Here is a 24,045-nt window from a genome sequence, read left to right on the forward strand (position 1 = left end):
AACCATCCATCCATCCATCCACCCAACCATCCATCCATCCATCCATCCATCCACCCATCCATCCATCCATCCATCCATCCATCCACCTACCCATCCATCCATCCATCCATCCATCCATCCACCCATCCATCCACCCATCCATCCATCCATCCATCCAACCATTCACTTGTTCACTCATCCGTCCATCCATTCACTTGTTCACTTCTCCATCCATCCATCCACCCACCCACTTGTCCATCCATCCATCCATCTATCCAGTCATCCATCCATCCTATAAACATTTACAGAACACACCTCTGTGCTAAGTATGGTGTTCTACTTTTCCAAGAAAACACCACCACAGACATCAAATACAGAGCTCAAATCAGTCAAGACAGATAAAAAATGGGGGGGCATCACTGGCCTTTTGAATTGTGCAATTTCTCAGTAAAGATTTAATTGTATTATTAGTGAAGGATGTACTCCTATGATGAGTTATCCCTCAAAATATTCAAGGACAAAATATTATTAAAGATTGGAACAACGGATTTTACCCTTAGCAAGTGTTAATGTCAGTAAGGTGCTGGGGGCAAGATCACCCCGTGTCCCCGTGGCGGGCGGCGTGAGGAAGGCCCCGTCCACCGGGGTGCGGCTCCTCCAGCAGGAGCGGGGTGCTGCTCTGACGACTCCACGCACAAAGGGGCTCAGCTGCTTGAATTCTCTGGGCCGAGTCCCTGGCAGGGTTCCTCACCCGGCAGCCATCAGGGGAGGCACCAAGGCAGGGTCCTTTCTTCAGGGTTTGCCCGTTTACCTGCTTCGCAGAAAGACTCACTACAGCTAATGGAACAACATGTCGCACGTGCCTGCTGGGTGGTTCCATAAACGTGGAAGGGAGGCCAGAAAGCCAGCAGATAAAGGGGAGATAACTGTACCAGGAATCGGTGATTCAACAAGGGCGGTAAGTAAGCCTTGATTGAGCTCCGACTTCCTGGAAGCTGGAAGGATGGGGAACGAGGCTGCTGTTGTCTGATAAGGTGAAGCTATCAGTTCCCCTGGAGGGAGGGGAGTGTGTCCTGGCCCTGGGCTCTAGTGCATCTTGGAGCAAGGCCACCGAGACACCGAACAGACGCAGCATGTGGCTCCTCCTACGCGGCGGACACGGCTCCTGTTCGAGTCCCAGGGCTGCCGTGCTAAGTGCCACATGCTGGTGGACGGAACAGCAGGAAGGCGTCCTCTCACAGTTCTGGAGACCGCAAGTCTTGAAACCAAGGTGTCTCCTCTGAAGGCTCCGGGGATGGTCCATTCCCTACCTCTTCCTGTTTCTGGTGGCCCCAGCGCTCCTTGGCTTGTGTCCACATCACTCCTGTCTCTGCCCCTGTTGTCACAGGGCCTCTCTGTATCTCTCCTCTGTGTGTCTCTTATGAGGACACTTGTCATTGGATTTCACATCCACATGGATAATCCGAGGTAACCTTATCTAAAGTTCCTAATTTAATTATGTCTGTAAAGACTCGTTCACAGGTCCTGGGGAGTCAGGAAGAGGACATACCTTTTTTTTTTTTTTTGGTTGGAGGGTGGCTATCATCCAACCCACCTCACTCCTCCAAGATCTCTCTGACGTCGCCCCTCCCCTGAACACACCAAGAGGGTGGGGCACAGGGCCGTGTTCAGTAGGACCTCCCGTGTTGGGGGGTGGTCTCACTTTTGGTGAGTTGGAAGCATCTGACTGCAGACAGCTGGCCTCCCTCATCCTCTTCCCAGTGTGCCCTGAACAGCAGAAATGTCTCTTCTGAAATGGGTGGTGGGGCTGCAGGGGACAAGAGCAGGGCCTAGGGGACAGTGGTCGGGGTTCTCCTGGGCTGGATGCCACAGACGTGTCTGTCCAGGGCCTGCTCCCTTGAGCGAGTGACCTCGCCTGTGTCAGTCTCACTTTCCTGGGCTGTGAGATGAGAAAGGACCGATCTCAAAGGGTTCAGTTAAATGGTGGCCGTGATCTGCAGGTCCATGGAACACCATGCACGTGTGCCAAACACACACCTCTTCCCGGGGCGCCACTTGGTCTTGGAGGAGGTTGGGGAGGAGGGCCGGTCCCCCAGGATCCCTGGTGGGGGACTGGGAGATCTTGGGGGCCTCAGGCACGGGGAGAGAGGGCTTCTACCCTCTGGTCGGGCTCACTGTCCCCCCGGTACCTCCCACTCTGCGGTGGGCATGCCCTCACCCCGCACACCTGTCTGATCTGCTTGAAGCCCTCCGCCGGCACGCTGGAGAAGATGTTGCACTCGGGCTGGCTGAGGATCTGGAAGGCCACGGCACAGTGGTGGTTCTCCAGGGGCGAGATGTCATTGTAGCGGATGGCTAGCTCCGTGCGGGCGTTGATCTGGTACCTGGGGTTGGAGGAGAGAGCAGAGGGCCCTCGGGCACCCGCACTCACAGGCACCTTCGAGTCAGGGCAGCAGCGCTGGCGGGGGGTGGGGAGGTGTACGGAGGCTGGAAGGGGTGGAGGGGACGGCGCTCTGCTCGGGCCAGGAGCCCCCTTCTCCTGGCTCTCCCGGCTCCCCGCTGCCCCTCCAGCTAGAGACCTCCAAGCTGTTATGGTCCCAACAGCGGACGTCACCAAGAAGCCTCAGCCCCTCCCTGTCACGTGCCCGCAAAATGGTCAGACAGCCCGCAAACATTTTCAGTACGTGGAGGAGGACCGGGGCGCACTTCGCGTCAGCTGCTGTGGGCACGGCCCTGGCTGGCCTGTGCGCGGGCACGTCATCCGAGTGTGAATCGAGGGGACGGATGCCCACGGGGACGCCTCCTCTGAGGGCCACAAACGTCCACACCTTGGAATCCGCTCTGGTCCTGACAAACGACGGCACGCTCCTCGGGCGGACCTGGCACCATCACCCACCCAGTACTACTCGATACGCAAATACACGAATTCGATAGAACCACCAATGTGTCACTAGGAACACAAACAGCGCCACCCGGCCTGGACTCTGGCAGGTGCGTGGGGTGGCACTCGGGAGCCTTTGCCCCAGAGGCGGGAGTGGACCAGCTTTCCAGCAAAGCCCGGCCCGTCCTCCTGGCTCCACGCCTGCCCTGGACCCTCCCACCTCCCGCTCGTCCACACCCCTGCTCTTGCTGTCACAGCCAGCCCCTGCCTCTGCCTTGTTCCTGTTGGAAACGGGCTGGGGAGGCTGCCCACGGGGGAGTGAGATCCAGAGACCGGGGCGGGGGGCGGGGGAAGGCTGCCCCTCCCTGTCCACGTGTGTGCGGGCGTCCCTGCCTGCTTCGGGGGAGGGAGGTCCTGCTGCCGTCGGGGCTCTGCCGGTGCAGACGCAGAGGGCTATGGCAGCCCCTCTGGGTTTGGTAACCTCCAAGGGTCCTGCCCCGGGAGACCCAGGCCCCGGACAAAGTCCCGAGCGGCGAGCCATGTCCTAAGAGGTGGGGTGGAGCTGGGGGCTTAGGAGGCCTTGGCCGACAGCTCCAGCTTGGAACCGGCAGAGGGTTGAGCTGAAAAGTTCACCTCTGATACCCAGAGGCCCCTTTACAAGGGAAAAAGAGACAGAGACAAAGACCGCGTACGTACGTGTTGTTGTAGCCTGGGTGATCCAAATCGTGGCAGATGGCCGCTGTCATTAAGATCAAGATATCCATTTGGGAGAATTTCTCCTGGATCAGAGAGAGAGTGGGATGGGGTGAGGAGGGGGCTGGAGTCGGGTGGGAAGCGGGTGATACAGGCGGGTGAAGCCCCTCCAGCCGCTGGCCTGGTGGGGGAGGACCTGCCTCTCCCTGGGGCGGGGCGGGGGTGGGCACCCATCTGCTCGCGGACAAAGCTGGGTGGGGGCCCCCCAGACCCACCTGCAGCCCGCAGAGCCAGGTCATGCTGTACATCATCTGGGTGACGCAGAAGCAGTGACGGAAGTTGTGGAAAGGGTTGTTACGGTAGTTGTCGTGAACGCAGAGCTGCGGAGACGAGAGGGTCCGCCCTGTGGTCAGCTGCCCACCCCTCCCCCCGGCTCCTGGCACCTCCTTCCCGGTGCCGATTGCCTGCTCCCCACCTGGTCCTCATCCAACTACCCTCCCGCTTCCCGAGGGTGAGCACCAGGGGGCCCAGGGGCCTGAGGATGTCCGGGGCCACGCCATGGCCCCCACGATCCCACCCCAGGGAAGGTGTCCCCAGGGAAGGTGTCCCCAGGGGAGCCACGCTGGGGCGTGAAGCTTGTGGGGAGAGCTGGGGGGCTACATGCAGGGCGCTGGGTGCCCAGCCACCATCAAACGTTCCACAGGCTTTTAACATCTGGTTGTGAGCAGTATTTTATTAAAAAGAAAGATCTGGGGCTTCCCTGGTGGCACAGCGGTTAAGAATCCGCCTGCCAATGAAGGGGACACAGGTTCGAGCCCTGGTCCGGGAAGATCCCACATGCCGCAGAGCAACTAAGCCCGCGAGCCACAACTACTGAGCCCGCGAGCCACAACTACTGAGCCCGCGTGCCTAGAGGCCATGCTCCGCAACAAGAGAAGCCACCACAATGAGAAGCCCACGCAGTGCAACGAAGAGTGGCCGCCGCTCGCGGCAGCGAGAGAAAGCCCGCGCGCAGCAACAGGGACCCAACGCAGCCAAAAATAAAATAAATAAAATAAAACAAATTAATTTTTTAAAAAAAGAAAGATCTGCTTCTAAATACACACTCTCTCACACACACACAGCCTGGCAATCACACAAACGCAGTCACATGCTTATGCTTACGCATGTTCACATACGCTTACACACGTTCACATACGCTTACACATGTTCACATGCACACGCCCCACAAGCATGCAGGCACCGGCACTCACACACAATCACATGCACACACACACACAAATACAAATGTACACTCACATGCACACCCCCCCCCCACGCATGTACACACCTGCACAACACGCTCACTCACATGCACGTGCTGCTTAGGACACCCTGCTTCACTTGACCCTCCCCGGTTCTTGCTATTTTCTCGCTCACCAGAGCAGGGGCCTAAGAGCAGAGAGTGTTTTGGGGGAGGGGGACGGGCAGAGACCGGCTGACCGTCCCCGCAGGGCTCTCATGGAAGCGTGGCTTCCGTCTGTAGGGAGCCCAGGGCCATCAGGAAGGCGCCCACCGTCCATTCCCATGGAAGTGTGTCGGGGGGACGGGGGGCCTGACACTCACCAGCCACCTCTTGAGGGTGATGGGGTTGATGGCGAAATCTGTGACCAGGCCGAGGTCGTGGTACATGTGCTCTAAGCAGCTCAGCATCTGCGGGCACAGGAGAAGGACGGTCAGCAGTGAGAGCGGCCAGGAGACGCGCTCAGGGCGGCCGGGTGGCTTCTCCAGCCGCACAGAGAATCCACCGGGGAAACTGGAAGCCGCCCCCAGCCCATCCCAGAACCGGGATGGTGTCCCAGATGGAAAGTCCTTGATGGCCACCACACACGGCTCTTCCTCGAGGGCGCGGCACACATGCAGACCGGGCGCCAGAGTCTGGAAACGGGGGCCTCGAAGGAGCCCCCGGTAGAGCGCTGGGGCTGCCGGGTCCCGGGTGAGAGCGGGAGGGCTGGAGTCCAGGCTGCTGGCCGGCTGCTGCCCGGATCACCCCAGCTTTGCCAGCAGCACGAGCGCCCAGCCAGGGTTTTGCCGTCCAGGGGGGGCCGTGGATCCGGCAGCCCCACTCCCCGTCCCACCAGCCTAGTCGCAGCTGCGGGCAGCCCCGAGGAGCTAAAATATTTGCTGTGAAATCAGAGTCAAGAGGCGGAGGTGATCGGCAGACAAAACCATCTGGTGCCACTTATGCGGCAGCTTCGGAGCGGGAGTGACGCGTCTGTGCATCTGCTCGCGCGCCGACACCGCGGCGGGCCCGGGGCTGGGCGGCTGGACGATGCTGAGCATGGAGGGCGCGTGAGGTGACCGAGAGGCCCCGCGGCCCGCAAGCCCGCGCTCGGCCGACGCAGCGTCGGGGGAGCGCTCAGAGGTCAGCCCGCGAGAGCGGAGCGGTGGGAAGTCACCTCCCCGCCTGGTTTGCGAGCGGAGAACGCTGGGCCCCTGGCTGACGCTGGGTGCGTCACCCCCCCTTGAAGGGAGAGCGGCGAACCAGCACCACCCGGGAGCCCCGATGTTCTCGGGGTGCGAGCTGCTTCCTGGGTGGCCAGACGCAGTTCTGGGGGCCGGGCGGGCTGCTGAAGCTTTCAGGTGTGTCCCCGTAGCTGTTCATCTTTGCTGTCCGCACTCCAGAGTTCATGGCATCCCCAGAGGCCAGGGCTCCCGTCTTTGAGCACCTCTGGTTTGCCGCTGCGGGCAGCTAGGTGCTTTTCGGAAGCACTGGGGCCCCTGCCAGGCTGCCCGGGGTCGCGCAGGCGTGCTGGCGAGGGCCTGGGCCGGCAGACGGCCACACGGGCCGAGCCCCCTGGCAGGGGCTGGTCCCCGCTTTCATCCGCGCCCCGATGGCGGCTGCACATACGTCCCGAGTGCGGCGGGACCGCCTTCGCGTCCCGGATGCGTGGATCCGTCCGCCTCTCAACGCGAGCGCGGCGTCCCCTCTCTGGCCGCAGGCAGCCTGTGCTCCAAGGAGACAGGAATGGCGGGGGTTCCGCCATCAGGGCCCCAGGTTTGCTCTTCCTCCCTGTGGGCTGCTGAGCTCCAGAGGTCTTTGGGGAGCGTGAGATGTGCTCGGCAGCGGTGCTCGTCCACCTGCTGGAAGCAGGGACGCGTGTTCTGAGCTCCTGTGCGTCCACGGGCCCGTGGACAGGCCAGCGGGGGCCCCTGTTCGGCAGGAGCTCTGGGGACAGGAGGTCCTAATGCTTCTCCTGGAAGATCTGACTCTTCTCCTCCTGCCATGGTCCCCTCCACCACGTCCACTTCTGATCATGCATCGATCTGGCAGGTGACAGCTGCACACTTAGAATGCCCCCCCCCACCCCCGAACTTGCAGCTCCAGCCCTGCGTGCTGACTGGTTGGACGGCTTGGAGCACGCGTGTCACCTAGTTCCTTTTCTCAGGCGCCGGCCAGCACGCGGCTCTTCTCAGGGTGGACCAGGCGGGCTGGAGGTGGGATCTGCACTTTCCCGGCCCCTCTTGCCGGGGCTTTTCTCATCCTGGGAGACCAGCCAGGGAAGGCGGTTCACACAGGAGATTCCAGGCCCAGGCGGGGCCGACCTGGATGGCGGATGCTCAGCGTGCACCGTTCCTCTCCTGGAGCGAAGGGAAGTCGGTCTGCTGATCTCGTCCAAGTGGGTGAGCCCCTCCGGGCAGCCTCTCTGGGCTTCCGTGTTACCAAAAAGCTGGCAAGAGTCTGTCGATTCTGGTGGCCTCACGCCCACGCAGAGGGACTTTTTCTTTCCTCCGGTTCAGAGAGAGGAAGGTATAACTGGTATTATAGACTAAACAACAATAAAACGAGCTCCATGTTTGTGTTTTCTCAGCAAAAGGGGAATTTTAAAGAAGTGTGTGCTGCAGAAAGTCACTCTGGGTCCCCGAGTCCTCACCGCGGCCCGGGTCGCCTACTCTCAGCGGCACCTCCAGTGGAGGCTCCTTCCTGAAATACCCTCCAAGCCCGGGAGGCCTGCAGGCTCGGCAGCTGCCCCCGGGGATCAGGACGCAGCCCGGGGGCGCTGCTGGGCGGGGGGGGCTGCACCGAGCGGCCAGAGCCCGGGCTCGAGGCCCCGTGCTCACCTGCTCCTTGGCTCTGACGCCCCTTCCCGAGCCCACCAAGGGGCAGTTTGGCTGCAAACCTGGAGAATCAAGTTGAAAGACAAAGAAGACAGAGGAGAAGCCGAGGAGAAGAGCGATGGGGCCGCCCCCGTCTGGTCCCCGAAGGCCGGTCCCGGTCCCAGGCGGCTCCCGCACTCACCTCGTTGGGCTCCCAGAGCCAGACGTCGAAGGTGGGCTTCCGCAGGGCGTCTATGGTCTCGGGGGACAGCAGGTACTGCAGGGGACAGGAAAGCAGTGTGAGCAGGCACGGGGGCCTCTGGGTTGAGACGGAGGCTGGCCATGCCTTCTCCACTCTCCTCTTGCCCCCGGCTCAGGACACCTGGGTACCTTCTCAAAGGCTACCCCCACGAGAATTCTGGAGGGGTCAGACTATGGGGACAGACATCCTACCAGTGGTGGTCAGGGGCAGAGCGCCAGGAATGACCGCACAGGGGACGAGGGGGCGCCTGGGGGAGACAGAACGTTCAGCCCTGGACCGTGGTGGAGGGTACGTGACCACGTAAGCCTGTCACACTTGATGGCGCTCTGCACTGCAGGAGGGGAACTTCCCTGCATGCTAATGACAGCTCCAGAAACCTGATTTTAAAAAACACAACAGGGCTTCCCTGGTGGCGCAGTGGTTGGGAGTCCGCCTGCCGATGCGGGGGACGCGGGTTCGCGCCCCGGTCCGGGAAGATCCCGCGTGCCGCGGAGCGGCTGGGCCCGTGAGCCGTGGCCGCTGGGCCTGCGCGTCCGGAGCCTGTGCTCCGCAACGGGAGGGGCCGCGGCAGTGAGAGGCCCGCGTACCGCAGAGGCATAAATTCAAATAGTGGCTAAGAAGCTATTTTGAGGTTTGCTTTTGGACGCTGTCACTGGTTTAGCCGTGGGCTGTAACAGCCCAGCTTGCTGGGGGCAGGCGCTGGTTCTACGGAACACCGGAGTTTAGGTTACATCGTCAGAGGAAACAGATTTTAGACCCAAGACAGTCACGGTGTTTTGGAATTAGATATAGTCGTCTCCTAGGTCTTTCCGTTTGTTTTTTAAAAAGGAACCACTGTGGAGGACTGGCACCTTTTGTTCTGGGCCTAAGCTGGGCCTCGTGACTCCCTGGGGCAGGATCCTGAGGTGTGGGTCACGTATTCCTATGGGGCAGGGCACTCGTGTCCACGTGAAAACCTTGGACAGTATTTTAGCTTGTCTTTCGTATCCGAGTTGGGGAACCCCCTGGCAGGGAGGCTCTGGGAGGTTCTTTGCTGCTGTGGGAACAGTGGGGGGTGGCCTTGGGCATGGCCAGGAGCCCTGTCTGCAGGGTCCCGGCCACTGCGAAGCCCAAATCTTAGTGGGAGAGTATGCAAAGAACAGCTGGGCCAGCAGCCTGCTCAGTCACCAGCTGCAGGCGTTGTGAGATGGGGCACCACCGTCACCGGACCCCTCTTTTGCAGCTGTCTGAAAAACCCTACCCCCGTTCCCAGGGCACTGCTGCTCTAACAAGGGCTGAGGTTCTCTTGTAACTGAGAAATCCTTTGTGACCAAAAAGCAAAACTTCTCACAACAACTACACATTGTTCAGGGACAGGAGATGCAGCGAAGCAGATTTTAAATAATTTAGCTAAAAAGGAAAGTTCTTTCAAGTAACATCTGCACGTAAGAACCGTCTGTTCACTGAGTCGGCGATGGGGGCCGGCTGGACACCGGGGAGGAGCTCCGATCTCTCGGCACAGTAAGCTTGGTCTGGGACCACTGTGGCTAAACAAACGTCAAAGAGAAAATATATCCCGCCTAAGAAATCCGTAGCCGGTGGAACGCTGTGGTGCGTTCCGCAGCCCAGGGCCCAGGCGGGAGCTGGTTTTGCAGGTGTGCAGGTGGCAGGGGCCGGGTTGGGAGGCCAGGGGGGCTGAGGGTGGGAGGCTGTGGACGTTGACGGTGGTCTCTTCAGGGGCAGGACGTCACCTCACCTTGGGATAAGCGGGGACATCGCGTCGAGATGTCAACTTCTTGTCGTTATCCAAAAAACTGTACTTACAGGGACAGCTGGTCCTGAAGGGAAAAGCAAAGATTGTTTCTGGCACTGCCGCCTTGGACTTGGTGTCACTTGGGCGGTGGATTGAGGGGACCTCATCGGAGCAAAACCGAAAAGCGCAAAACCCAACCCCATTCGCATCCCACAAACCCCTCTGGTCTTATTTGTTACAGAAGAATAAGTCAGAAAGCCAGTGACGCCTCTTTGCTAAACCCTGAAGACCCTGCCTGGACCTCCTGAGATAATACTGAGCTCTCAGCAAACATGGCATCTTCATTTTAGAGAAGTTCCTGAAAATCTCTTTTAAATGATGCGAGCAAAATACGTTTATTCTAAAAAATTCAAAAAACACAGAAGCAAAGTAAAAAAGAAGTAAGTCCCCTTTCACCCACTTCTTTCCTCTAAATCTCACACCTGGCAATGGCTTCGGTTAAGTCTGGGGTACCTTTCCAGAACGTTCCTAGGTATGGACACACACGGACAGCCCCTGGTCCTTTTAAATAAGGATGGAATTGTACCAAGCTTGCTCTCTGGCAACTTGCTTTTTCCACTGCCATGTCACAAATGCACTGCTGCTGCTTCAAAGAGCTTGACCTCATCAAAAAGCAAGTCCTCCTTGGGACCTCGGGCGTGATGGACCTCATAAGGTCATCAATCCCGCCTCCTGTGATAGACTTGCAGGATGTCCCCAACTGTTCCCCTTACACACACGTTGAGAGGCGAGTTTGATCTCTGACTCTGCTTTCCATTCCTTAACATCAAGGCATCGAGAACAGAACAGGGACCTCCCTGGCGGTCCAGCGGTTAAGACTTGCGCTTCCGATGCAGGGGGCCCGGGTTCTATCCCTGGTCGGGGAACTAAGATCCCACTTGCCTCGGGTTGCGGCAACAAAAGCAAAACAAAACAAAAGAACAGAACAAAAGGAGCCTGGTGGTTTTGGAGGGAAGCCCCCTTCCGACATCAGGGGCGAGTGTGCTGGCCCGAGGGGGTCACAGGCAGGGACTGCAGGTCGGGGCTGCTCCAGGAGAGCCCCCAGCACACATGGGCACCTTAACTCCTCTGGCAGGAACTTGAAGTCCCCCCACCTCAAATAGGGAGCACAGCGGGGGTGGCGGGAGGGCCTAACACCCCGCTCCTCACCCTGCTCCTGCCTTGCGTGAGATCCCCGGGCCGGGGGCGGGGCCAGCACAGAAGCGCATGCAGTTGGTACATAAACTGCCATCTTCCAGGAGAGCAATTTATACTGTACTGTAAGAGCCGTAAAGAAATTCACATCCTTTAAGCTGCAAGGCTCCTCTGGAGAATTTATCATAAGGAAAGAGTTAGACATAAGCAAACAGCTTGAAGGTATTCATCACGGTGTCATCTGTTCCTGCAAAAACACAAAACCAAACTAGAAGCCACCGGAACGTCCCCCAATGGGAAATAACTTAAACCATTATGGTACTTCAACAGGGAGGACTATTATGTCATCTTTAATTATGAGTATTATGTGAAGCGAGGGAATTTGGGTGAAAAGGGAAAAAGAAACGTGGCCTACAGTATGTCCTGAAAGGTACTGCAAAACAATTGACCACGGAATGAGGAGAAAAGAACTCATTGGGTGGGTGAAAATGAGTGCTGGACCGTGGCCTTCTGGAAAAACCTCTGAGGCTGCATTTTCATCTACTGACTGTTTACAATGTTGTAAATGAAAAAAATTACAACAGTATTTCGTAGCTGTTTTTCAAAACTGGCTATCTGTGCGTAGAAGAACATCTGGGAAGCTCAGGACTGGATTTCGACTGGGAGCATACCGTGGTTGCTGTTATTATTACTGACTTGCCCCCCTCATCAGTAGAGTCTGGAGGTTTGACGAGGTGGCTATGCCGCTTGCAAACGCAGAGTAATACGCCTGCTTCCTTTTTGGAAAAAGAGCCTCAGGATTACTTTCTTGGCGTGCTGCTATTCCTTCCGTCCACCTGATGCTTTGCGAAAATCATCCGAGCTGCTTAAGACAGCTTCGTGCATGGGGTGGGATTTTAAGACAGATTTAGCAAAAGGGTAACAAAATGGACCAAGAAAACCCACCAACCAAACGCTTTCCGTGGTCGCCCTTGTAAACGAGAACTCCCATTTACACACACACACGTCTGAGCAGTGAGAACTTGGTCTGTGACTTAAGGCAGCATCGTCATTATTTCTTTTCTGCTTTTAACCTCTTTTGTACAAACATCCACACACGTGCTGTGCAGGTCAGACCCGCGCCTTCCCCAGGAGGGCTGTGTAAGCTTCCACCAGCGAAGATGATTTGACTGCTGGAACCCACTGCTTCCTTGAAAATCCCAGCGTTGGGAGGTCCTGCCGTGGGCTGCCCGCCTCGGCCAGGCAGCCCTGCCCGCCCTCTGGTCCCCGTCGCCACGGGGACCAGCATCCTCCAGCTGACAGAGCAGCTGGCGTGGCGCCTTTTCTTTTCTGTTTGGGGCTGGGTTTTGCTTTCATTTTCTGCGCTCCCAGCCTCCCCGCTCCCGGGGCTCAGTCCAGTGGTCAAGGCCATGTGTTTGGGATGAAAGCGGAGGTGACAGACCCCAGAGCCCTCAGACGCCGCCCCGTGTTCCTGCAGCTCCCACGTGCTCGGCGAGGCCGGGCCCTGCCCTGAATGTGGGCGGGCCGTCCTCCCTCTTTCCTCCTGGGGACAAAGCCAAGAGAAACCCAAGGCCTGCGTCTCAGGGGAGGGCAGCCTGTTCCGAGGGTGTCTGTGGGCCTGCGCCTCGCCTGACCCCACTGCCATCCCTAGTCCCCAGGGAAAGGCGGGTCTGGTCCATGCAGACCCCTGGCTCCCAGGCCACGCTGGGGTGTGCTTGTGGGTGGGTGAAGGTGGTCATCACTTCAGGCTCACTGGCCACCCGAGCGGGTACAGACCTGAGCTCAGCCGGGCCGGTGCCTCTGTTCCCCCCTCCGCCCCCGAGAGGCAGGATCACCGCCCGGCTCGGCTGACATCCTCAGAAAGAGCTGCTCAGCTGTGCGACTCCCCCCACCGCCCCGCAGGTAACGAGCCTGGTCCCAGGATGCTGAATGACTCCACGGCCCCCTCGCGTGATTAAGATGGAACCCAGCCGTCAACGGAGACGAGGGGCCGCGAAGCAGCTTATCCTCCCTCTGCGTTGATTTCTCCACAAAGAGAAGGGCAGGGCTGTTTGTATGGGGCACAAAGGGGTGCTAGGCTCCGGGGCCGGGGTCCCAGGTGGGTGACGCTGCCGTGGATTCGCCCTGAGCCCAGGAGGCTGCATTTCTTTCTCGCGGTGTGTCAGCGCTGCCTGAGACTTTACCCCATTCTGTTTCCGATTGAAGAGTCACAATTCCCCGTCTCTCACCCGCGTGGCTGCTGTGAAAACCGCCTGCTGAGAAGACACGGCCCTAGCAGCAGGCGGGGCGCACGGAAGGCTCCTCTTTGGATCACAGCACTGTGAGTTCCAAAAATGTACTGATACTTCTTGCGGGGGTGGGGGCGTGGAAGAGGCTTCCTTACTTGGATGAGCCCCGGCTCGGCCCACTTTGCCCCCGACGGGTGCCTACAGGTGACATCTTGCTTCCCTTGTGCTCTGAAATCGGGCAGGTCTTCTCCACGTGGTCTATTGTGTCCCCCAAGAATCACATGTTGGTGTTCTAACCCCCAGTACCTGTGACTGTGATCTCATTTGGAAATAGGGCTGTAGCAGATGTAATGAGTTAAGATTGGTCGCACCAAGTAGGGTGGCCCCCTAATCCAACATGACCGGTGTCTTTTTAGAAAAGGGCCATTTGGACACAGAGACAGACACATACCAAAAAAAGGCCATGTGGAGACAGAGGCAGAGACTGGAGTGATACTCTACAAGCCAAGGAACCCCAAGAACTGCTGACCAGCCCTAGAAGCTGGGAGAGAGGCCTGGAACAGATTCTCCCCGAGAGCCTTCAGAGGGACCCTGGCCTTCCCGACCCCTTCATTTCAGACTTCCAGCCCCCTTCATTTCAGACTTCCAGCCCTCAGAACTGTGGGAAAAGAAATTCCTACTGTTTTCAGCCCTGCAGTTCGTGGTGCTTTGTTATAGCAGCCACAGGAAACTAATACCACTTGGACGAATTTTGTTTTTCCTCTTGCAACCTGACCCGCGGGGGCAGTGCACTCCAGAAAGCACAGCAGGAGCGTCACGTTGCCCCTGCCCCAGCCTGGCTCTTACCGAAGGGGCGGCGGAGGGCGCCTGCCACACGGCCGGCGGGGTGGGACCAGCGGGCGGGGGCTCCTGACTCACCCCGGCTGCTCTGGGCGGGTGGCAGGATTGAACCATCTGAGAAGGGATGAGAGGCCTCATTGTGAAACACCTTCTGCTTCTGAATCGCTATGTCACGCCCCTGAAACGAACCTGACACTGTACATCAACTACACCTCAGAGCAAAACCCACACCCAAAGCCCGCCTCCTGCAAGCGCTCCGTGGGCTGTGTGGCCGCAGCATGTTGGGGGGTGAGGTGACCCTACAGAGGGAGCACGGGGGACGCGGCCCAGGGGCGGCACCCGCTCGCCGCAGCAGACACGGCACTCGGCCACGGGCCGCCAGGCCGAGGCTGCTCGCAGAGCGGCCGGGACAGGGCCCGGCTAATCCGCTTTTCTCCCCGGGCGTCAGGACCGGCCACAGGACGGAGGTCCAGCACGGGGCAGCCAGGGGGCTAAGCGGAGCCGTCCAGACCCTGCGCCCGAGAATGCCACCGGGACCCGGGGCCTCCTCCCAGCTGCCGGGCCGGGGCCCAGCCGCGGGGCTGCACGGGCAACGCCAGGCCTCCTCCTGGGTCACCGGAGGGATCTGCCTCCTGACCCCAACAGAGCCTTCCGCGTCAGGGGCGGTGAGGACGAGTTACTCACTCGCAATTTTCTGTGGTCACGGACTCCTCTGCCCGACTTCCCCCGAATCCAACGGGATGAGCCATCCCGCAGTGCAAAACACTTGACAGGCGAGCGGGCCGCGAACGTGGCGTGGTCCCCGGAAGACACGCACCCACAGGCTCGGAGCCCGTCAGGCTGGTCCCCGAGCCCGCCCTGAGGCCGCCAGCCCCGGCCCTCCCCTCCCCTGCGACCGCCGGCTTCCCCTTGCCCTCCTGCGCCCAAGGCCCTTGCCCGCAGCCACCCTCTGCAGTGAGCAGGCTGCCCTCAATCTTGAAAAGTTAGGAAATGATCTCCAAGGTGTCGGGTGGCCTCGTAAGACCATTTGGTGCGCTTGCACGGGGCCGTTCGCAGGTTCACTAGTCCCGTTAAATCGGCCGAGCCCCGGCTGTAACCTCGGCCTCCTCGGTGGCGCGGCGCTGCGGGGGTGACGGGCCACACCGTCACCACGCGGTCTCCGGACGGGGGCCCACGGGCGTGAAGCGACGCGGGAGAGCAGGCAGGCGCGAGCTGGTCCCGTCAGCAGAGCGCTCGGTTCGGCCCCGCACGCGGCAGGCGCTCGGGACGTGCAACATCCAGCACCATCGTGGCTGACGCGGTGCGTCTCTGCCCTCGACCTGAACACCTGCTTTAACCACGGTTTCGGCAAAGGGTCTGGCTGTAGCCCAAACCCCACTTTCCAAAAAATGCCTGGGGCGTGTTTTTCCTGGATTTCGGCGGCCTGGGCCACCTGGGCCTGGCTCTCCTGGGGCGTGTGTGGAGGGACCCTTATTTCGGGACAAGGGATTTCTGGGTCCAGAACGCGGCATCGCTCCCCTGACGGGCCGCTCTGTGCTATGGGGACGTCCGCACGGGATCGGGGCCTCCGGGACACCAGGACACTCGTCCCCTGAAAGCCAAAGGCCTTTCTCCTTTTATCGTTCCCCTTTCCAAAAAATCGATGCCAACTTTGTTCAAGTTGGGGCCTCGAACCCCAACACTTTGATCTGCAAGAAGATGACTCTCCTTTTCTGTGAAGTCAACCTCCCAGCCCCCCTCTGCCATAAACTCTCTTTTAGGATAAGAAAGCTGTGCAATTGAAAAGCAAATCCCAGACGGTGCCCACCCCAGCCAGCGCTGGGATTCTCCAGCTCTGCTTCTGCGGAAGAAAACCCCCAGGGCCCCTCTCGGCTTCGCACGGCCGCGCAGAGCTCTCCCCCGGCCGCCTGCCGCGCTTGCTGGGCGCAGACCTTACCTGCTGCTTCTGGCCGCCAGCTCCTCCCTCATCTTCTTAATGTCGCTCTTGCATTTCTCAACCTCCACCACTTTCAGTCCTTCCACTGGAGACCAAGAGAAACAAGGGGGTTACCATGGATACACGTGGAGGATGGGGAGGCTGGTAACCGGGGGCTCGCCCGTGGCTCCCGTGTCCCCGGGGGTGGAAGCCGGCTCAGACACTGGTTCCCAGCCCGCGCACGCCGCTGATTCTCAGGGCTCCCCCCTCACTCAGCTCAGCCACAGCCTGTTCATCACGTTCATCCACGTGGGCCCTCGAGGACAGAAGCCCCTCCCCCTCCCCGCTTCCCGAACCTCCACTCTTCCCGCACCTACTTCTTGCTTTTTCTCCGTACCCCTAAGCGCCAGCTGAGGACACGGGACAGAGGATCTTTTATCCCCCAAAGAAAAAGGGGGTACGCGTCCCAGGGTAGTAAAACGCAATGAAGGGCTCGGGGAGCAAAACCACAGCTTTCCCAGCAAGGATGAAAATTTCGTTAAGGTAAAAGCTTCGCATTTTAAGGCCCTGGGTAGAGCAGTTAACCAGGAGAAGCGGTGACTTGAAATGGATGAGAAATGATCAGGCCAGGTGAAGGACGAGCGGAACCTGGGCTTGGTCACATCCCCAGGGTCCCGCAGTACGGGGTCCCCTAAGTCAGAACACTAGTTTTTTTTTCATCAAAGGATGAACTGGCGCTTACGCCTGCCAGCGAGCATGTTCAGCTTCAAGACGTTCCCTCTGGCAGGTGCACATTTAGCTCAGAAACGCTGCCAGTTTTGGAACGGCTTTCAGATTAGAGTCAGTTCATAAGAAATAAAAAAGATGAGCTTTGTCACGTGGTGACCACACCTTGATTTTTATGCAAAAAGATACTACCCACAATGCCACTCCTTCTCCTTTCCATCAAGCGGCTCGGAATATGGCTGAAACTAAAATGCAGGTGATTTCTAAAAGAAAAACAAAGCAACTCAGCGACTTCCGTGGGCTTCCATCCACCTCCCACCCGGAGGAACTGCCAGCAGCTCTGGAGCTCGCGGCTGGGGGAACTCTCCCAGCGCCGAGCCCCCGGGCAGCCCGCCAGGAGCCACAACCTCCCTGGGCGGGTGTCCTAAACATTTCAGTGTCAGGGGTCAAGTGGGGGCAAGACTATGTGAAACCACTGCTTCTTTCCGTCCAGTGGCAAGAATCTGGAGGACGTGATACCCGGATCTGGTCCCAGTGACCTGCTTCTGTGCCGTGCGGGACGCCAAGGGAGAGGTTCGAAAACCGTCTCCACCCTCCTGTACCAGGACGCGGGCCCAGCGAGGTGGGGAAGCCAGGGAACTGGGCGTCGGTCCTTTGTGCTCCCACCGAGAGCCCACACCCTCCTTTGGGGTGGGGGGCTCGCAGCGCTTTCTTGCATCGCGGACCCTGTTAGGAGGTGGATGAAACCATGGGTCCTCTTCCAAGAAAAAGCACATCAGCACACACCCTTCACGGTTTGCATCTGGACCAGGCGCGCGCGGCCTCCCAGGCATTTCTCGGCCTCCGTCCCATTGCAGGACGCTCACCCCGAGGAGGAGAGGACCACCGCGGAGCTGCGTCTGCGGGCCTGCTAATGGGACAGGTGGCAGATTCAACATCAGTGGCAGGAAGGGGCCCAGGAAGGGGGTGTTAACACGTGAAGGGCAGAAAAGTTTGGAAAGTTGAATAGATCTGGAGAAGAGACCTGGCATAGACCTGGATCCAGAAAGTGGATCCATCTGGGGAAGAGATGGAGCACACAGCACAGAGTCCAAACAGGGTAGCGGTGCCCTGCCTGTCAGGGTCCACGGGTACCGTTCATTACCCGTTTCCAGCATCAATTCTCTGAATACAAAATCACCTATGATCGTTGTAGAAAATGGAGGAAATACAGAGTATCTCAAAGAAGGGTATTGAAAAAATTTATCCACGGGACTTCCCCGGTGGCACAGCGGTTAAGAGTCCGCCTGCCGATGCAGGGGACACGGGTTCGAGCCCCGGTCCGGGAAGATCCCGCATGCCGCGGAGCAGCTGAGCCCGTGCGCCACAACTGCTGAGCCTGCGCTCTAGAGCCCGCGAGCCACAACTACTGAGCCCGCGTGCCACAACTACCGAAGCCCGTGCGCCAACTGCTGAGCCTGCGCCCTAGAGCCCGCGAGCCACAACTACTGAGCCCGCGTGCCACAACTACCGAAGCCCGTGCGCCTAGAGCCCGTGCTCCGCAGCAAGAGAAGCCACCGCAGTGAGAAGCCCGCGCACCGCAACCAACAGTAGCCCCCGCTCCCCGCAACCAGAGAGAGCCCGCGTGCAGCAACAGACCCAAAGCAGCCAAAAATTAAAAAAAAAAAAAACTTATCCATGAGCCTACTGGCCCAGAGAACTCATTTAATATTGTATATATTGGTGTGTATCCTTCCAGGCATTTTTCTCCCACCCCCATGCAACCTAAATATCTATTTATCTTTCTTACTTTAAAAAAGGCAGAATTGGGATAAGGTTTTCTCATTTGCTTCTCTCCATCACCAACAAGTCCAGGGCGCTCCTGTTAGCAGCTGCTTCCTAGCTCATGGTTCTTGGTGGTTGCCTGATGTTAGATTGTGTGGATATTGAAATTGATGTAGATCAGGTTCCTTGGCCATTTATTGGGAGTGATGTTAAGATTAAGCCTTTTGGGCAACACGGAATGATAGAATTTACCGCAATGATGTTTATGAAATAGAGCCTGGTTGCCAAGGAAATTGATAGTGAGTAATGAGATGGCAAAAGTGCATTAATCAATGGAAGAGAAAAACAATGCGTCACGGGATTAAAGAGCCAGACCGCCGGGAGGAAGCCCGGAGGCGGCGAGAGCCCTCGGGGATTCAGGCACCAGCAGACCCAGGGCTGCCGCTCCCAGGCCTTGCTGGACACCAGGCTGCCTTGTGGAAGATCCTGGGGGAGGGAGAAGGCCGTCCGAGCTGGGCCTCCCCCAGGTCCTGCACTGACACCAGGGAGGACTCAGGGTGGAGACGGATGTCAGTTTCCCACTTGTTAGTCTCAAACTTGAAACACAGGCGGGCACGGACCAGAACCCCAAACTGAAGCAGAGGCTCCGGAGCCCCAGGCTGCCTGGCCGTGTGAAGACCAGCTGGACACTGCTGTTCTCTCAGGCTTTAGAAGGGGTTCTCTGGGCCTCTGTAGGTCACGGCCACCTGGAGGACCCTTAAGAATGATTTTCTAAGAGGGACACTGGCTTCGGGGACGGGGCCTCAGCAGGCAGGAGTAACGGCTCGGTCACGGTCAGGCCACGAAGGCAGCTCTGTCCTACTCCCTTCTCCCCCTGACCCGCTGGGCTCTCCTAAGAGGCCGGCTGTGGGCAGGCAAGGCCCTAGTTAGGCTGCAGAGCTTTGAAAGTTGCTTATAGCCACGTAGGAATAGAGCCTCGGGTTTCAGCACTTCCTCCAAGGACTTTGGTAAAGAATTTGCATAAAGCACATTTCCCCAGTGACAAAAAGAAAAGCAAGCTTTGGTTTCAGTCTTCTGGGTTGTTTGCATGACCAGGCTGTAAACTTTGCCCCATGGGGCCAGCTCTCTAGCCTGTAGGTTCTGGGCCAGGCCCCGGCAGGCACAAAGGCTGAACAGGGCCAGGACTGCCCTGTGCCCACTGCAGGGTGCCTGGGCCCTTCCCGCAAACAAGGAAGGAAGGGAGGGAGGGGCGCCCCTGGATGGTCCATCTCCAACCGGGAAGTGAGGGGAGGCCCTGGATGTCCTGTGTTTAGGAAATGGCTTCTCAGCTAAGCGAGACCCCAGCCTCCCAAAGACGGAAAGCATTTCATAGAAAAGGAAGGAAAGCTTTTAAGGTGAATTAAGAGCTATGGCAAAATTTACATTTGATTCCAAAGAATTATACACTTGAGAAGGTTAAAAAAAAAAAAGGCAGGAAATTCCATTTAAAACAAGTCAAATCAATGCAATGTGGTTTACAGATGGTGTGGTTCTAGCTGGTGCCTCTTTGAATTCAAGAAGCAGAGAACAGCTCCTAAGAGCTCACACATACCAGACAAAGTGTGTGTGTGCACGAGCATGGCATGTGTGTTTCTGTGTGTATGTACGCGGCGGTTCGTGTATGTGTGTGAGTGTATGTGCCTACGTTTCTGTGTGTGCTTACGTGTGTGTGTGTGCGTGTGCGTGTGTCTGTGTGTCTGTGTGTCTGTGTGTGTGTGTGCGTCCATATCTGGCCGGGCCCAGCGGAGCAGCCTGGCAGTCAGATGCCCGGCAGCCTTCCCAGGCCAGCAGCGCAGGCCGGCTTGCTTCTGGCAGCTCTGCAGGGTCAGCGCTGACCTTCTGAGTGGCTCGGATGACCAGTTCCCCAAGTGACCTGCGGGAGAGGTCCAGCTGCAGAACCCCTGTCCTCCAAAGGCCTCCCCTGTCCATTTCCAAGGTCCCTGCGATGTCTTGGGGGGAGGCCCTGATTGCTGTGTCTGGGCGGCTCTTAGGAGCTCATACCCCCCGGGGCTCAGCACAGGTGAGGTGACCGCGCCCACCTTCGCGCTAACGCAGAGGCTGGGGGAGCCCGGGGGGGCGGTCAGTCACAAGCGCCAGGAAGGGGTGCGCCCAAAGCCAGGTGGAGTTCAGGGAGGATGAGGGCCACCTCCGGGGGTGCGTGGGCCCCCACAGCCACGTTCCTGTGGGCAGCGGGCGGCCAGGAGGAGGTGCGGAGGCCAGGGGCTGATGCAGGGAGAGGTACCAAAGTGGGCCATGGGGGGAGGCCGCTGCCCACACCTGGCCACCTGACCGCAGCTCCTGGAACCCTAACCCTAACCTCCTCTTCCTCCTGAGAAATACAAGCTCTCTTCATCCCACTCCTTCGGTGCCCAGGTCTCTGGTGCTGGAAATTAATACCACGAGTAAAAACACTCGTAATTTTGATCTGTGCAGTGAGCCTGAGCTGGGGGACGAAGGGGTGGCGCCGTCCTCCAGGTAACTTATGCGCACGTGCCTGAGTTATCTGATTTACACAAGAGCCCCAGGAGGAGATGCGAGCTAGTTCTGGAGGATATGCGAGCTAGTTCTGGAGGATTCCGGGCAAGGACATGCTGGGGAGAAGGTCACCGGGGATCCACCCTTTAATGGTCCTCAATCCACAAGCCACTTGAAGGCAAAGTAAGAACACTTCTCAGCCTGACTGCCGTCCCCTCGGCCAGACACCGGCAGCCTCTCGAGTTGAAGTCAACACAGCTCTCTGCAGGAGTTCTGAGAATTAATTAATGGCCTCTTCAACCTGCCCATTTCCAAGGGACCGCGGCACCGGAGCTGGCTTCCGTGTGGGGCGGGGGGAAGTGGTCAGTGGAGCCGGAGGAGAGGGGGACGAAGCCGGAGGCACCTGTCACCCCCCACCCGTCCCCACCCCCCAGGCATCTGCTCTCCAGGTGGGGACTGTATGACTGTTCATCTCCGTGATTGTAGGTGGTGACTCGGCAGTGAATGTTTTTTGTGTTCTTTGGCTGAGCCTCTCCCACGTCCAGAGAGCTCCCTACTCTATGGGCCTTGGTGGGAAGCTGAGCCTGCCGCCCATGGCAGAAGACGGAAACCCCAAACGCTCACGGCAGTGGGTTGAACTGTGCCCCCGTAAAGGACAGGCTCACATCCTGACCCCCAGAATGAGAGTGTGACCTTGTTTAGAAAAAGGATCTCGAGATGAGATCATTCTGGGTGAGGGTGGGCCCTAAATCCACAGACAGGTGTCCTGAGAGAAGGACGACCTGAATGCAGATGCAAGGGCAGAAGGCCACGTGCAGGCGGCGGCAGCCTGGAGTGACGAGGCCACACGCCAAGGCCCGTGGGCGTCCTGGAAGCTGGAGCAGGCCTGGGACAGATTCCCCTCCAGAAGGAACTGACTCTGCCGACACCTTGATCTCGGACTTCTGGCCTCGAGACGGTGGGAGAATCCGTTTCTGTTGTTTTAAGCCCCCCAGTCTGTGGTGCTTTGTCTTGAGAGCCACAGGACGCTAACACTTGCTTTCTTTGGCCGTCCTTGCAGCGAGGGTGTGGGCACCTGATCCAGCTCTGTCCAGACTCTGGATCTGTAGCTCGTGTACAGAGAAGCAGCCTGATGTATGCACAGCAGTGGCCACAGGGGCTACGGGGGTCCAAGCACAGATCTAGAGGTGCCGGGGGGGGGTACTTACTGTACATCTGGGGCTCAGATCCACCAGATCGGCATCCTCACAGCATCAGCTCTACGTGGGGTTTGGGGTATCGCTCCTGCTGCAGAGCTACTGAGCCCTGGACCTGAGCCCTCCTGACACCCAGGGGAGCTCCCCCAGTCCCTTAGGGCAAAACCTCTTTTCTGCTCAGGGCAGCCATGACCAGTGTTTGCGGCTGTAGCCGCGAGGCCAGCTGTCACAGCTGCTTTCTAACCTGCATCCTCAGGCCTTCCAAGCCCCGCTGTGGCACTGGCTCCCCATGGGGAAAGGTGACAGTGACAGCAGCCCCGCCAGGACCCCGGGGCTGGCCCCAGTTTTATTTACTTTTCCAATTTGCTGAATGAACTTGAGCAGGTCACTTAATCTCTTGGTGGCTCCTTCATCACCAACGGGGAAAATAAAACTGTTCTGAAGCTCTAATGACCAAATGGATTTTATTTTTTTTTCCCAAACCGAAGTTTCTTTATTATGAAGCTCTCTCTTTTGAAAAAACATCCAGCAGAAACAATGTGCTACATTCCAACCCCTTTATATTCAGAGTATCAGCACCACTCCCAGAAAACTAAGTTCACGGCAGTTTCTGGGTACCATGATTTTTGGGGGAGAAAAACAAAGCCCCCAGGGTGATACGAGCAAATGGATTTTTAAAATGTTGCCATACTTTGAAAAGGGTAACTATATAAATCATGATTCAAGTTATTTAGGTGAATTGGTTTTGGACATGATCCTGAATTATTTTTCTTGGAAAAACTCCAAGCAATTCATACACGATATGAAAAGTGGCATATTCCATGAGTCAGCCAGGTAGAGTCTGTGATGCCACGACCCCGATGGCCTCAGGTTTGGAGTCTGTTTACTCATTCCGGAAGTCAGTAAATGTGGTGCCCATGAGCCATTAACCTTGGCCTTGACACTGACAAAGAGCCTCCCCGTCGTGCATTGAACGGGGAATTGTGGGTCACGTGGGATTCAAGCTTTGTTCCTTATTTGATGGATGGGAACACAAAGGGTGAGTGACTGGAAGCTGTTTTCCTCCCAGAGTTTCAGCTATTTGGTCACTGAATCAAGGCCCGGTAATGATTTAGTAGACATCTTCCCCCCAAAATTGTGAAACCACAGAGTATGGGTCGGTGCATTCTCATTTTTGTAAAAAGACACACACACAAGTTATTCTGCAGAAGTTCTTCTCTGGAGGGGGCTACGTCTGGGGGCCTCACGGTTTCGTGCTGTGCTCTCCTGCACTGAAGAGACCCTATTCCAGGGGCTGCGCTACGATAAGTACCATGTTGCAAGTTACTGCATACTTATAAGATGGCACTTATGACACGTCACGTGTTACCGAGTTACTTTTAAAATAGAAATAAAACACTTAAGATTCATCACTGTTCTAACCCTTGTTAACTTCGAAAGTAACTTTCGCGCATTTCCCAAAGAAAAGACATTTGCTGTCAGCCTCGCCTCCGCTGCCTTCACCAAGTGCCACGGTTTCAAGTGGTTACTTTAAGCAGCGCTTACAAGACAAAAATCAGCAAAAGGGAACCAACACGTCACTCACGTTCAACGCGCTTCTCCAGCACCGCCAAGTGTTGTGCAACTTCAGCTTTCAGTTCGTTGATCTTAAATGCTCTATAGGAAGGAAAAAACCAAACAAAACAACATAACTCATCAAATTCTCCAAGTTGAAATGGGTTCAGCCAACATCTGCCGACCCCCTGCTGTGGTCAGGCCTACAGGTGGGCCGGTGAGGGGCTCGAACGGAGCAGTTGCTTTTAAGGAACTCACGGGAGTTGGGGAGGGGTGGTGAGGGGGAGGAGGAAAAAGACACACCCCTGAATTATCTCAAAGGTATATTTTCCAAGATGGGAACGCAGAGCAGGTATGCTTACTTCCCCATACGTGGGCAGTGGGCTGATGCTCTCCGGGGAGGACCAGGTCCTCTGCCCACAGAGGGCATGGTCCAGCCCCACCCCCTGCCCTGCTGGGCACAGAGCCCTTCTCCGGGCTCCAACCCATT

General features: G+C 57.7%; 1 protein-coding gene across 2 annotated transcripts in view; it reads right to left on the bottom strand.

Moving 5' to 3' along the window:
* PDE9A (phosphodiesterase 9A) overlaps nucleotides 1-24,045 on the bottom strand; it is a 102,872-nt gene that overhangs the window by 7,107 nt on the left and 71,720 nt on the right. Inside the window, exons 1-9 of one of the 2 annotated variants that reach the window (XM_028493462.2) lie at nucleotides 23,918-23,972; nucleotides 23,587-23,657; nucleotides 15,823-15,907; nucleotides 9,628-9,709; nucleotides 7,833-7,907; nucleotides 5,159-5,245; nucleotides 3,829-3,933; nucleotides 3,557-3,639; nucleotides 2,207-2,363 (exon numbers count right to left, since the gene is read on the bottom strand). In XM_028493462.2, the coding sequence (XP_028349263.1) occupies nucleotides 2,207-2,363; nucleotides 3,557-3,639; nucleotides 3,829-3,933; nucleotides 5,159-5,245; nucleotides 7,833-7,907; nucleotides 9,628-9,709; nucleotides 15,823-15,907; nucleotides 23,587-23,657; nucleotides 23,918-23,925 (753 nt within the window). In that variant the 5' untranslated portion in view covers nucleotides 23,926-23,972. Of the gene's footprint in view, nucleotides 1-2,206; nucleotides 2,364-3,556; nucleotides 3,640-3,828; nucleotides 3,934-5,158; nucleotides 5,246-7,832; nucleotides 7,908-9,627; nucleotides 9,710-15,822; nucleotides 15,908-23,586; nucleotides 23,658-23,917; nucleotides 23,973-24,045 lie in introns of those variants that run through there. The other variant, XM_055086352.1, reaches the window with a different exon arrangement.

Source organism: Physeter macrocephalus, chromosome 8 (genome assembly GCF_002837175.3).
Source record: "Physeter macrocephalus isolate SW-GA chromosome 8, ASM283717v5, whole genome shotgun sequence".
Classification (NCBI taxonomy): domain Eukaryota; kingdom Metazoa; phylum Chordata; class Mammalia; order Artiodactyla; family Physeteridae; genus Physeter; species Physeter macrocephalus.